At 49.6% G+C, this 14,590-nt stretch overlaps 1 protein-coding gene across 2 annotated transcripts in view; it reads left to right on the plus strand.

Moving 5' to 3' along the window:
* Positions 1–2,887: 2,887 nt before the first annotated feature.
* Lsp1 (lymphocyte specific protein 1) overlaps positions 2,888–14,590 on the plus strand; it is a 35,503-nt gene continuing 23,800 nt past the window's right edge. Inside the window, exon 1 of one of the 2 annotated variants that reach the window (XM_036177000.1) lies at positions 2,888–3,040. In XM_036177000.1, coding sequence (XP_036032893.1) covers positions 2,973–3,040 — 68 coding nt within the window. In that variant the 5' untranslated portion in view covers positions 2,888–2,972. The remainder of the gene's footprint in view (positions 3,041–14,590) is intronic. The other variant, XM_036177002.1, reaches the window with a different exon arrangement.

Raw genomic sequence — 14,590 nt, forward strand, 5'->3', positions numbered from 1 at the left:
CTAACTGGTTACATCTGCAACAAGCCGATTTCCAAATAAGGTCACATTCTGAAGTTCTGGGGTTTAAGACTTCAACATATGCATCTTGGAGTATGCAATTCAATCCTTAATGGGAGGGCTCAGCCTCTGCATCCGCCTGGGAAGATGGAGACAGGCCAAACAGGCAGGGGCACCCTCTTTGATGGCTGGGGTCTGGATGAAAGTCAGAGATGGAACTAAAATAGTGGATGAGGCAGCTCACGTAGCAGCCACATGTCCCAGGCATGCTACATAGTACCCCTGAGGCAGGGTGACTTATAAAAAATAAAGATTTGCTTAGCTCACAGCTCTGCAGGCTAGACATACAGGAGCATGGGCCTGACTCATGGTGAGGACTTCTTGATGCCCACCAAGTGACAAAACAATAACCCTCTTAGAGAGGACTCATATAAAACTGTGTGCATGTGCGCGTGTGTGTGCACGTGTGTGTGCGTGTGCATGTGTGTTTATATGTGGGTTTGTGCTGGTAGGGCCTGAAGTTCCCTTTGGAAGATGTTAGCTGATGGATCAGAAGTCTGAAAATTAAGAAGCCAGCCCAACCTACAGGCAGCCGATGGCCTCCACTTACCCACCCACCCCTCTAGCCTTAAGGCCCAGCAGGCCAGAGGAAGGTCATACAGAGTAGTGGCTGGAATCCACAGAAAAGGTATGTGGATGTGCCAGGGCATGTATGTGGAGATCAGAGAACAACCTGTAGGAATTGGTTCTCTCCTTTTACTATGTGGGTCTCAGGGACTGAACTCAGGCCTTCAGGTTTGGTCTCAAGAGTACCTTTGCCCAGTAAGCCATCTAGTCAGCCCATGATTAACTTTTACAGCAAAGTGATCTGACTTGGGTATAGGACCCATCCCCTTGCAGGGAGTCCTTGTAAGGATTATGTCCCTAACGTCACCAGCCTGTGACAGTGTCCTACGTAGTGCCCTCTGTGCAGTCTCTTTTTCCGTGCTCTCCTTCCGTACTCCCCCTCTGCACGGTTCTCTCTCTCTCTCTCTCTCTCTCTCTCTCTCTCTCTCTCTCTCTCTCGCTCTCCCTCTCTCCCTCTCTCCCTCTCTCCCTCTCTCGCTCTCTCCCTCTCTCTCCCAATAAAGCTCTAGAAAGGTAACTATGGCTCGTCACGGATATATCCAGCATTCTGCTCTTCTGCTTGGCCAGCGGCTCTTCTGCTTGGCCAGCGGCTGCCAGCTATGAGCGCCGACGCCCTCCACACTGCTACTCTTGGTGCAGACTTAACAACACTTCAGCTTTGGGAAAGCCAGACTGGGACTTCCCCTCAGGCAGAAGTTGGCTCTGCAGGCCTGAAGGGTCTGTGCTAGTAGGGTCTGAAGTTCCCTCTGGAAGATGTTAGCTGCTAGATCAGAGGCCTTGAAAATTAGGAAATCAGTCCAGCCTATAGACAACCAATGGCCTCCACCTGCCCATCCCCTAGCCTTAAGGCCCAGCAGGCCAGAGGAAGGACATACAGAGTAATGGGATCCACAAGAAAGGTGCCTGGATGGAGGAGTCCTGTAGCAGACATAAGAGTCTGTGAGAAACTCTTAAGAGGTGTCAGGACTGAAGTGTCATAGTTATGCCACATGCACTCCCAGCCACTCACCAACAGGGCCCTTGGGAGAGTCCCAAGGAAGCAAAGTGCAAAAAGGGACAGGGGGCTAAAGAGGAAGCAGTCAGGGGTCTGGCCCAGCCTGCTGGACACTGCTCATCTGGATCTTCTTTGTGTCTCTTCCTCGGGATTGGGATAGAGTGAGTCGGGCTTTGCCTGCCTTTGAACCATGTGGGTGAGAAAGGGCGTGTGGCCTTCAGGCAGGCTTGTAAGCACTGGTCTGCTTCTGGATGTCACTCTAGGGGTTCCACTGAGTTTCCCAACACCCCCAGGATCTCTGCTGCCTTTCTGCCCCTCTTCCCCTGAAAGACCTCATAGTTGGATTCCTGAGGCCACCCACTGGCTAACGCTGACCTTTCTTTCTGTCTCTTGGGCCAGCAGACCGCAAGGAGGGAGTCTCTACCATACTGTGACTGCCCCAATTTGGCCCAATGACACCTCAGCTCAAGTCCTGAAGCTTTGGAATCTGGTCCTCAAACTCTCCAATATTTCTTGATGACCCAGAATCCTTTTGGTTTCCTCTCAAAAGCCTCGGTCCCTCCCCTGGTCCTGTTACTATCTTGCCTCTCAGGATAATCCATGACCCACCCTGTCTTATCTGGGAACGTCAACCAACTCTGATATTGGTTCCAAATGCTCAGAGCACAGAGACAGGATTAAAGAGGACTGAGCTGACAGAGTAAGAAGGAGACACAGGTGTCTTTTAGCTAGGAATGGGGACAGGCTGAGACAGGGTCTAGACCTACAGACTATGGGAGCACCATGCGCAGGACCCTGGACATGGCTGGAAAGCAAAGACTAGTTAAGAGTGCCCAAGGCCTTGAAGTATCAAGAACTGGTTCCACCATGTTCTGGGAGCCCATGTGGAAGCACAGAGGACTTCCACGTAAAACAGTTGAAAGCAGTCCACAGGGGAGCACAGTCCGCTGAAGGGACCATGGATTCTGGACACTGGGAGAACTAGCTACTCACAGGATTCCTAGTCGGAACCCTAGAGATACACAGGGTGTCCCAGCTACATGGGCTAGAACTGTGAGGAGCATCCTCACCCACCTCTGCCCTCGGTCCTTTTCTGTCACTCCAGGCGGCTGCAGTTTGCTCAACACTTCCTGATGAGTGGTGGTTTGGGTTTAGCTTTTTTCTTCTTCTCTTGCAGCAACATAGTAAAAAACAACACCCCAACCCAAGTCCCAATAGGTTCCAAACCTCAACCTGCTGCCTGCCGGAAGGAGGAAGTGAAACCTGCCCGGGGTGGGGGCTCTAGGCCACGGCCCATCTACAGAGAAGCACTAGGAGCTACAAAGAGTGCACCCACACCAAAGACATCAGGCCCATGGCGGAGGCTGCCAGCGATCCCAGCTGTGAGGAGCAGGAAGAACTGCATGCAGAAGACAGCAAAGAGTGAGTGAATACCATAGCAGGCAGCTTGCTTTGTGCTAAGTCCTGTGGAGCCAGAGTCTTGGATAGCGCTTACTCACTGGGTGCTTTGAAGTCCTTCAGAAACTTCCTTTTAACCATAGAGGTGTGTGTCTTCTCTATCTGCCTCTGCAGCTTAACCTAACTGGGCAAGGATAGATCTCCCTGGCTAGGGTCCATAGCCAGGGCAAAGGGAGTAGATGCTTGGTGTGGAAGGACTGGGCATGCCTGAATGTGGCCTGATCAGTGGGAGAAAGCAACAGCTGTGTTGGGAGAAACTGAGGATGTTAATCCTGGCCAGGCTGCTGACCCCTCACCTGTAGTCTTACCTGAGGGGTCTGGCCTGCCTGAGATACTCAGAGGTGGCCAGGTCTCAGGGGTTCCAAAGCTGCTATGTGGGGATATAGAAGGCCAATGGCATCTCATGGACCAGGCACTGCTGTTGGATACAGAGGGTGTGGGAGGGGAATGTTGGAGGAGATAAGGGGGCCACTCCTCTGCCACAGACAGAGCTGAGCAGAGGCCTGTAGGCTGCCAGCTGCTTAAGGGCATCTGTGATTTGAAGAACTGCTGAGGTTCCTCCCAGTGTTGGGTCAAGCTGGGGGTCATGGAAAGGGATGCTGTCTGTGGGCAGGCTTGGAGACTAAGCCAGGCCATGACTGGTCCCAGGAACAGGTTTCAGAAGAGAGTGTCAGGTCTCAGGGACAAGCTAGGCCTTCAAGGGGCAGAGGGGGACATTCTACAGCTAGGGACTAGAGGCCTCTTGGGAGCAGGATGTGGGCGTTGTGGTCCAGGTGTATAAGAGGAAGGGAAGAAGGAGGTAAGGCCTTGGGGGCCTGAAAACTGCTGTCAGGGCTGTCAGGGAAGGTGTGGCCCTTGGGCTGCAGCCACAGGCTCAAGGAAGGAAGGGCCACTTCAGCATGTATGACAGAGTCTCTTAGTCTCCAGGCTGCCATGTAAAACGGAGCCAGGCTCCAGCTCTTGGGCCGGGACAATAATGCCTCAGTCCTCCCAGATAATGGGAGAGAGGCCTCACTGTGAGGGTGCGTGTTAGGGGCAGAGGGCCAACCTCAGGCTCCCCACTATTGCTTTCCATGTGGACCCTGGTTTGAGAACTGTTCAGGAACCCCTTCATGCAGGAAAAGAGTCTGAGCCTAAGTAGAAACTGGCCTGGCCTGGGTCAGCATCCATGTGCCAACCTGGGGCTCCCAGGACCACATTGTCCTCAGCAAGGCTCTATGAGAGCTGTCTCCTGGGAGGGGGGACATGTATCATGAGGGCCCAAGAAGGGCTCTAAGGACACTTTGCCCAGGCTGAGTAAGGACACAAGCTGTGGGGTGTGTGGGACAGGGTGATCGGGCAACAGCTGTGACCCTGTCCAGAAATGCCCTCACGTCAGGCCCCTGCCACCTTGTGCCCATAGAAGGGCAGGTGCAAGCAGCCAAGCTCGCCCCACCCTCCTCCTAGGCCCTTCCTCGGCCCCCTCTCTCAGCTGTCTCAAATGCCATGCTGAGGTCTAAGCAACACAGTCAAGGCTGCCCACAGCTCTGGCAGGCACAGCAGATCCCTGGGCATCTTGCTGTAGGACTGGAACTGGGCTGCACCTGTGCCTGTCTGTCAGGAACTCCTGTTCCACCGTTCAAAGACCTCAATGGGCCTGGGAGTCCACTAAAGATGTCCTCCCCAAAATGGTGGAAGAAAAGAGAACCAAGTGTACCGCTGACCTTTCAGAGTGAAACCGAGACCCAGGGTAAGGTGGAACCGTCCTTTCACAGGGTGACTCAGGGACCAGGGGATTCTCCTGTTTAATGTGGTAAGAAGTCCCTGATGCCCCGACGGGAATATTTGACCTAAGAGTCCCCACTCAGGAAACCCCAGAAAGCCAGAGCTGAGCAGGAGCTCAGGGGAGTCCCTACCCCATATTTCCCATAGAGGACTGGGTACACCAGTCAGAGGCCAGGTGCTTCCCTCATACCTGCCCTGAAATACCAGGGTGAGCATACCAGGCCCAAGGCAGGCCAAAGCCAAGCCTCTCTCACAGAGCCCTCAGATGGCTGGAATGCTACGGTGTACCACTCCAGTGTCCCCACACCATTGATACAGGACCTCCACTCTTCCTCTGGTGGGGTGCTATCTCCTGGCCTGCCTCCCCAACATAAGCTTGTTCCTGTCCTTTGGGAACAGGGTGTGGCATCTCCACAGAGCTGCAAATGTCTCTGTTGGGACTGCTGGGTGACACTGAGGGAATGTCACCCAAGACCAAGCCTCAACTCCCCTACATCTCCACCATACAGTGCCTTGGGAACTACAGGGCAGTCGTGTAACTCACAGATAGTGGCTCAGCATGCCTTTAAGGGCCTCAGAGTCAACCACTATCCATGTCCTGGAACCCCAACTCTGCATGGAGCCATGCCTCCTCTCCCTGGGGGCAGACTCAGGTGAACAGGTGTCTCTGCACAGGCCTGGCTCTCTCTACCTGTCCCTCAGTTGCACAACTCATCTGGCCCCTGAGATGTCTGCACCCTGATTTCGTTAACATATGATGCTGCTTTGCTCAGGGCCCTGCTCTGGGTCCCCATCTACCCTGGAAACTTCGTTGACCTAATCCCATACCTGCTGACCAGGACAATCTGAGGGTCACCTAGGCAAGGTTCCTTCCTGAACCACCTGTCCCTCTGACCCTCTGAGCTCTACTCAGAAGGCCTCAGGCAATATTGAGAGCCTTGATCTCAGAGGCAGGAGCCCAGTAAAGGGACTCCTCCAACCTTGCCCTCCTGGGGTGTGCACTGAAGGTGGGATGATTAGGAGCTGAGGTCTGGAGCTCTCTCTACAGAAGGTAGAGCTGAGCCAGGCCAGGCCAGGCTAAGTCAGGGGTTCCTCAAGACAGAGGGGAGGCTGAGCTTCACCCAGAAGATGGGCTTCCTCCTGGTGGAGCCTATGTTTTCTCCCACCTTCCATCTAGCTCCTTCAGATCTCCATCTTGGGTTGAGGAGGAGAAACCAGATGCCTGGCACATCTGGGACATCACAGGCCTACCTTTGCTGATTTCAGAAGCTCCCATATTACCCTGTCTGCTTGAGGTAGGCAGTAGACAGATGGTCCAGGAAAGGATGGCCCTGGCAGGGTGACATTACTATTGTACTAGTGGTTGCCTCTGCCTCAGTTTCCCTGAGAGGGTTGTCACAATGCTTGGTGAGTCATGAGGAAGTAGGGGCTTGGTAGGGGATGAGACCCAGGGGAAGTGGACCAGACCTTTCCCTCTGGGAACTTGAGCTATTGGGACAGGAGGAGAAGGTAAAGGGTCACCATCTAGCGCCTTGGTTTCCTTATCTGCAGAATCAGAATGCAGCTGCTCAGGCCTAGCATTTATGGCCTAAGTGTCCTTTCCAAGTCTTTAAAGCTCCAGCATGCAAAGATCTTGTACACCATCCCCCACAAGAGTGGCCCTTTTAGAGATGGTTTACTGTGACTAGACATGCCCTCTGTGGGCTTAGGGTGAGGTGCTAGGACCTGGGTTAGGCTGTGCCAAGCTGCTTCTTAGGTTTCTGTGGTGAGAATCTGCAAAGGAAGTGGACAAGGAACTAGTGGTCTTTGTGGGAATAGCCCAGGGTGGGTGGCGGGTGCTCTGTGGGAACATCCCAGGCTCAGGCACTGTCTAGGCCCATGTAGCAATGAGTCTCTGCCTCTGCTCTAGTAGCACTGGACCAAGAGCTGTGGTGAGTTCTTCTGGCTCTAGAAGCCCCAGTCCTGCTGTATCAGGTCACAAGGTAACTCTCGGGTGGATTCCCACTGGCCTTGAGGCATCAGGGCCTCTCTTTGGATGTCGGTCCTTTGATATCTGCAGAGGACAGGTTTGGATAAAGGAGCTGCCTGGTGATAGGCTAGCCCATTTCCCAGGATTAGGATTAGGTTTTCACTAGCCATTCAATCTCTCTCTCTCTCTCTCTCTCTCTCTCTCTCTCTCTCTCTCTCTCTCTCTCTCAGTTCCCCAAGACAGAGTTTCTCTCTGTAACTGTCATGGCTATCCTGGAATTTAGTTATGTAGACCAGGCTGGCCTTGAACTCATGGAGATCCACCTGTCTCTGCCTCCTAAGACCTGGGATTAAAGGTGCCACCATCACCCAGTTAGTCAGCCACTCTTACCTAGCACCAAGGAGCTAGCAGAAAGGGGAGGGGCTGTAGGTTTAGAGTGAACAGTTGGTGGGTCAGGAAAGGCCCTGGTCCTTTCTTGTGGCCAGGTCAGTCTTACCAGTTCCATTTGCTGACCACCTCCAAGTTAGTTGCCAGGGAATGAAAACAGTCCACCTCCATCAATTGGCAGATAATGGATAGGTAAAGTTATCTTCAAAATCAAGATTCCTTGGCCCCCTATGAGCTTCCTCCTCACATCAGGGCTCCTCAGAGGTGGAACAAGGTAGGCTGCTGGAAGTGTATATGGGGTCAACACAAACCACAGCCCAATGTGGCCAGGTTCTCCGGGAAAGCTGTCTAGAATGTCCAGGAGAGCCTGTCTGTTGTGGGTGAGATGGACCCTACATCCAACTCTCCTTCCATAACCTTGATTTTACCAACTGCCACCTGGATGAGTACATAAGGGTGGGGTCCCTCCATAGCAGAGTCACACCCTTCTACCTACAGGGAGCATCCCCACCTCCCACCCCAAGGTGGCTGCGCACTCTTTCCTCAAGGCAGCCTACTGTATGCAGTTAGCTTCTGAGGAAAGTCAACACTGTCTCCTCTTGCCTCTCTCGTCTCCTCTCCTCTCTTCCCCCATTTCTTTTTCTCCTCTTCCCCCTCTTTCTTCTTCTCTTCCTCTTCTCTCATTCTTTCCTCTCTGTCCCTTCTCTCCACTCTCCCCTTCCTCTTTCCCCTCCTCCTTCCTCTCCTTTTATTTTCCCTCTTCCTTTCTCCATTCTCATCCCCTCCCCCACCTTCTATCTCTCCCTCCTCTCCCAGGAACCTCTCCTCAAAAGAGCAATAGAACTCAAGCCAGATGGATCTAGCTAGTTATTCCAAAGAAATCTGGAAAGACTCCGTTGCCCTTTCTCCTAGTCCCAGCTCCAACCATGCTTGGCTTCATCGCCACACCCAGCTCCCTGGTTCCGCCCTTAGCTCTGGCCCACCAGACCTTGCTCGGAAAGGGGAACACATGGAGCTGATGAGTGCAGGAAGCATTTCAGGCTTCCCACTATGTAAATCAGAGCCACATTACTATTAAATGCCACCATCCTGGCCCCCTCCACCAGTAGGCTCCCACTGCTTAATGTGTCTTCCCCCATGTAATACACTGGTCTGTGAGCATGTTTGCTAGGGGTTCTAAAGATGTATGGACAATAGAACTTATCTGAAACAAGGTGATGATGCACACCTTTAATCCCAGCACTTGGGAGGCAGAGGCAGGCAGATCTTTGTGAGTTCAAGACCAGCCTATTCTACAGAGTGAGTTCCAGGACAGCCAGAGCTACACAGAAAAACCCTGTCTGGAAAAATCCATGAAAGAGAGAGTATCCGTGCTTCCCAAGCTCTGTTTATGGTCTATTATAGGAGGGACCTGACCTCCTGGGACCTTATCCTTGAGCCATGAGCTTTGGCCACGTCTTAGTCATAGAAGAAAGGAAATAAGGAAATAAGAAAAAAAAAGTAATAAGTGGTGGAGAAATATATAAATAAAGGGAAAGGTGGATGGAGAAGGAAATATGGAAAGAGCTAGGTGGGTAAATGAATGAATGTACGTATGGGTGGGTGGATAGATGGGTGTGGTGATATTGTGTCCCCCAATATATTGTGCACCCTAGTAAACTTATCTGGGGTCAGAGAACAGAACAGCCACTAGACAGACATAGAGGCCAGAAAATGGTGGCACACACACCTTTAATCCTATTACTTGGGAGGCAGAGATCCATTTGGATCTCTGTGAGTTCAAGGCCACAGTGGAAACTGCCAGCCATGGTGACACACACCTTTAATCTCAGGAAGTGATGGCAGGAAGCAGAAAGGTATATAAGGAGTGAGGACCAGGAACTAAGTTTGTTAAGCTTTTAGGCTTTTAGCAGCAGTTCAGCTGAGATCCATTCAGATGAGGACACAGAGGCTTCCAGTTTGAGGAAACAAGATCAGCTGAGAAATTGGTGAGGTAAGGTTAGCTGTGGCTTGTTCTGCTTCTCTGATCATTCAGCGTTCACCCCAATACCTGGCTCCAGGTTTGTTTTTATTAATAAGACCTTTTAAGATTCATGTTACAGATGAGTGTGTGGATAGATATGTGGGCAGATCAATAAATGTGCAGGTAAATTGATATATGGATGGATGGATGGATGGATGGATGGATGGATGGGATAGATGGACTGATAGATGAGTGGGTGGGTAGGTGGATATATGCATAGGTAGATAGTTGGATAAGTGAATGAATGGGTAGGTGGATGAATAAGAAGTGGATGAATAGATGAATGGATGGACTGAATGGGTGGATATATAGATGGATGGATGGATGGATGGATGGATGGATGGACAGATAGATGGATAGGTGGAAGAATGGTGGTGAATGGATGACTGAATAAGTGGATATATAGATGGGCAGATGAATTGGGGGTGGGTGGATGGATGGATAAATGAGTAAGTGGGTGAGCAGGTAGATGAATGAATGTGTGTATGGGTGGATGGGTGAGTAGAGCTAGATAATGAGTATATGGGTTGATAAATAAATGGGTGGGTGGATGAATGGGGGATGAGGGGATGACTGAATGTTGGTAGCTATATGGGTAGGTAGATGGGCGAATGAGTGACTGGGTAGCTAGATGAATGAGCAGGTGGATATATAGTGGGTGATGGCTGTAAGTATAGATAGATTGATAAAAGGGTGGATAACTGGATAGATATGTGGATGAGTGGATTAATGGATGGGTGGATGGATGGATGAATGTAGTATATGAATGGGTGAATAGGAAAATGTATGGGTGGGTGTATGAATAGAGAGAGGGTGGATAGATGGATGTGAGGTGAATGAATGTATTGATGAGTGAGTGGATGGGTTGGTGGGTGGGTAGATATATGGGTGGATAGATGGGTGAGTGGTTGGATGGATGGATGGATGGATGGATAGATGGTTGAATGAGTGGATGGATGAATGGAGGAATGAGTGAGTGGATCACTGAATGTTGGTGAATATATGAGTGAGTAGATGGGTGGCTGGATGGATAGATGGGTGAGTGGGTGGATGAATGAATAAGTATGTGTTATGAATAAACATAAGGTAATGGATAGATGGATAAATGGGTAGATGTGTGAGTGGGTAGTTGGATGGAAGGGTGAATATGTGGATAGGTGGATGAATGGATAGGGGTGGATGGATGGATGACCAGGTATATGGATGAATGGAGGGTGAGTGGATGACTGAATGGGTGGATATTGGTGAGTGGATGACTTGGGAGTATATAAATTGGTGTATGGATGGGTGAATGAGTGGATGGGTAGATAGATAAATGGGTGGATATATGAGTGAATGTATGGATGGATAGATGGATGGATGAGTAAATAGGGAGATGAATAAATGAATTGGGTAGATGAATGGGGGATGAATAGATGACTGAATGTTGGTGGATATATGGATGGGTAGATGGGGTTGTATTGATGAATTGAAGAGTGGATGGATATATGAGTAGGTGAATGGGTGAGTGGATGAGGGGTAGATGGATGACTTGATGGGTGGATATATGGGTGGGAGATGAATAGAGGTGGATGGATGGAAGGGTGGATGGATGAATGGGTAGGTGGTGAAATTATTAAGGCCACTCCACGTAGTTAAAAGGGAGGTTTATTTTGTGGGGTAACTTACAAATGAAGGGGTAGGGTGCAGGGTCTGGCAAAGGTATAGCGCAGTCCGGCAGTGTTCTCTAGAGAACTCTGCTCGGTCTACCTCCAGCGTCCAGGGTCCTGGAACCAAAAGAGAGACCTCCTCTTGATCCTTGGTCTTCCACTTCCTCCTCCACCCTGCCTTGTGGGCGTGACCATTACCGAAGCCTCAATGGGGGTTGGAACTTCCAGGCCAATGCTGGGATGGCTATCCACTACAGTGGATGGGTGGATATATGGGTGAGTGGATGGATGAATAGTTGGATGGGTGGGTGGGTAGGTGGGTAGATATGTGGATGGATAATATATGAGTGAGTGGGTGGATGGATGGATGGATGGATGGATGGATGGATGAGTAGGTGGGTGGGTGGGTAGGTGGATGGATATATGGGGTGATTGGATAAATGTGGGGTGGATGGGCACGATGAGTGGTTGGTAGATGGGTATATTTATGAGTGGGTGGATGGGTGAGTGATTGGATGAATGAATGGATGGGTGTGAGTAGATAGATGAGTGAGTGGGTGGGTGTGTAGATGGATGGATAGATATGTGGATGGATGGGGATTGGATAGATAGGTGCATGAGTGAATGGTGGATGGATGAATGGATGGGTGGATGGATGGATGCATGAGATAGGTAAATGGATGTATTGGAGGATGGCACATAGGATGAAAGAATAGGTGGATAAAGAGGAGGTAGATAGGACATAGATAAATGACTGGACAGATATAATATGAAGAGAGGCAGACGTGACTATAAATAAATAATGGATCAATAGATACAACAATAGATGTATGGTGGCAAGATAAACATATGACAAATCAATAAAATGGATAAATTAGCATGGGATGAACTACTGGAGACACTGATTGGTGAAAAGACACCTCTCCATAATAAATTTTGCACTACCTTTCTGGAATACTTTCTCCAACTGGGAGAAAGTCAGTCTCTCTCCCTTTTCTTCTCTCTCCCTCTCTCCCTCTTCTTAAACCAGGAAGTGCTTATTCCTTCCCACCAAGCTTTTCTTCTTCATCTACTATCATACAAGACATCTCTGGTGCTCCCTGTTTCCTTACTCTGGTTCATACTTTGAGCAGCACTAGCCATCATCTGCAATGTGTGGGTACATACTTACTTATTTGTTCCCACTAAAATGTTAGTATCATGAGCATTGGAGAGTGGTGCTGAATTCCCAGCACATTAAAAATTATTGGAATTCAATTTATGTTTCTTGAATAAACATGTGGATTGGAGGACAAATGTGTGGCTAATTAAGTGTATAAGTGAGTGGAAGGATGACAGGGAAGAAGAGTAGGCGATGATGACTGGGCTGGAGGATGATTTCTCATACATAATGTACTGACTTGCTTGGATGACAGTGCATACAGTATCACACAAACAGATGTGTGCAGCTGGATGTGCAGTTTCCTAGGTAAGAAGATGCCTAGAAAGGTGGATTTATGAACGAATATGGAAAAGGAATAAAGAAAATGTAGAAATCTGTACAAAGGAATGAAAATAAGAGCAGAAGAATATTTGGAGATGAAAGCATGAATTGAAGACATTTTCCTGGTGGAACAAATGAACATAAAAATTGAAGGGCGAACATGTAGATAGTATTAATTATTCTATAACAGGAGGTTAGTAGGCACCAAATGGCTGGCTGGTTCACTGAACACTTCTAGGTGTTCTGATGAAATAATTAGGTGTGGTAAAATGGTTATTGCCACTCAAGCTTGGTAAGCTGAGTTTGATTCTCGAAACCATGCAAAGAAGGATGGAGGGAATCAACTTCACAAAGCTGTCTTCTGACCTCCACATGCTCACTGTGGTACATGCAGCCTCCCTTAATAATGATAAACTTCAAAAAATTTTCAAGATTGTTAAGTAAGTAGGTAAGTGGATAGATGAACAGATAGATGGATAGATGGACACATGAATGGATGGGTCAATTGATAGATTCTTTTTCAGTGGAGAAATTATGTAATGAAAGATGAATAGACATGGGAATATTTGTATGAACAGTTGCTTGAAATGACTGAATAGTAGGATGTGTTTTATTCACATAGGAAAATGGATAAGCATGATGAAGAGTTGATGGGTTGATAAGTGATACATCAAAATATAAGCACCATAAAGACAAGATGAATGGATGGATGGATGAATGAATGGATGGATGGATGGACGGGTGGGTGGGTAGGTGAGTGAGAATGAGTATATGGGTGAGTAGATGTAAGAGTGAGTGTACACATTCATGTGGGTAGATAGACAAATAATAGATAGTAATACCAGTATCAAATGTTCTGTCCACTTGTCCATACATGTCATGGCTTCAAAACCTTAAATCATTCTACATTTCTTCATAAGAACTCCCGCCCCCCAATTAAGGCAGCCCTCCCCTTTCTGGAAACATTCTTCCTTTTTTTGAACCCAAATTGCCCTGATCATGTGTCTTTCCTGGCTGTCTAGCTTGAAATAGGAATAGGGGCAAGGAGGTAGTGTGGTGAATTGTGTAGATGCAGCACAAGCTGGTTCCACTGGGTAATCTTCTCAGCATGGGCTCACCAGAGGGAGATTCACCCCAGCCCCATCCTTATTACTTCAGAATGTGCTGTGTATTATGTCTCTGCACTGTGGGAGAGGGCAGTGGACTCTGCTGTCTCTGCTGTATACCCTGGCTCCATCTCCTCCTGGGAGATGCCGGGGGAAGGAGATGCTGTAACCACTATGTTCAGAACAGCTGGATCTCATCCTGTAGCAAGTGTGGCAGAAAAGGTGGGTCATCAGCTTTTTGGTTGCTTCAGATTAGAGCCGTGGATCCATGTGACACCATATCTGTGTTATCATAACCTTAAGGCATACCTCCTTCCCGCCAGTGATCCATTCAGGAGACTTCAACTCCCTCCTCTGTCCTCAGTAGTTCTGAGATTTCCTGTAATCTGACTTCCTGACCTACCTAGAGGTCACAGCAACTCATGTGTGTCCATTCTCCCAGATGGAGGACAACTGGGGGCCAGCTGTGTACAGGGAGACATAGTAGGCAGTGGTTGGCAGCCAATAGCTCCAACTATGGTCTTGGGCCTGCCAGACTCTGTCTCTGTGACCTGGCACAGTGCTGCTGGCCAGCCTTGGTTTTCCCATCTGGCTCATGGGTCTAGCAGTACTACTTGTCCGCAGCTATGCCTGTGAGTGATCTGAGAAGCCACCAGATGTAAGCCTACTTGCCCAGAACTGGCCCATGGCAACTTCCTCCCAGCCCAGCCACTAGCCTCCAGTGTTCTCCAGTGAGTCACAGTGACTAAGCCCAACCAGAAAAACAATGGGCTGGGCTGCTTGTCCCTGGGTCTGAGCCAGAGGATAGGGTAGGGGGCTGGCTGGTGAGGGCACCGACCACCAGGGTACCCTCCACCACTCTGGGGACTTTGGCTCCCTACACCAAGAAAGATGCTCTCTGTGGTGTCTATACACCCCTGCTCTGAACTCAGCCTGAGTTTCTGGGGAGGGCAGTAGCCTCCCAACGAGGCGACCTGGGAAGATTCCTGGGGTGCCCAGCCTCCCCTGGAGGTTATACAAGAGCAGAGAGCTGGGAATAAACAGAGGGAAAAAGAAGACCCAGAGGGGGGGAGAAGAGGGAGGGGGAGGAGGGAGAAAAAGAAGGGAGGGAAAGGAATGGGGGAGGGAAGGGA

Source organism: Onychomys torridus, chromosome 1 (genome assembly GCF_903995425.1).
Source record: "Onychomys torridus chromosome 1, mOncTor1.1, whole genome shotgun sequence".
NCBI classification, from domain to species: Eukaryota; Metazoa; Chordata; class Mammalia; order Rodentia; family Cricetidae; genus Onychomys; species Onychomys torridus.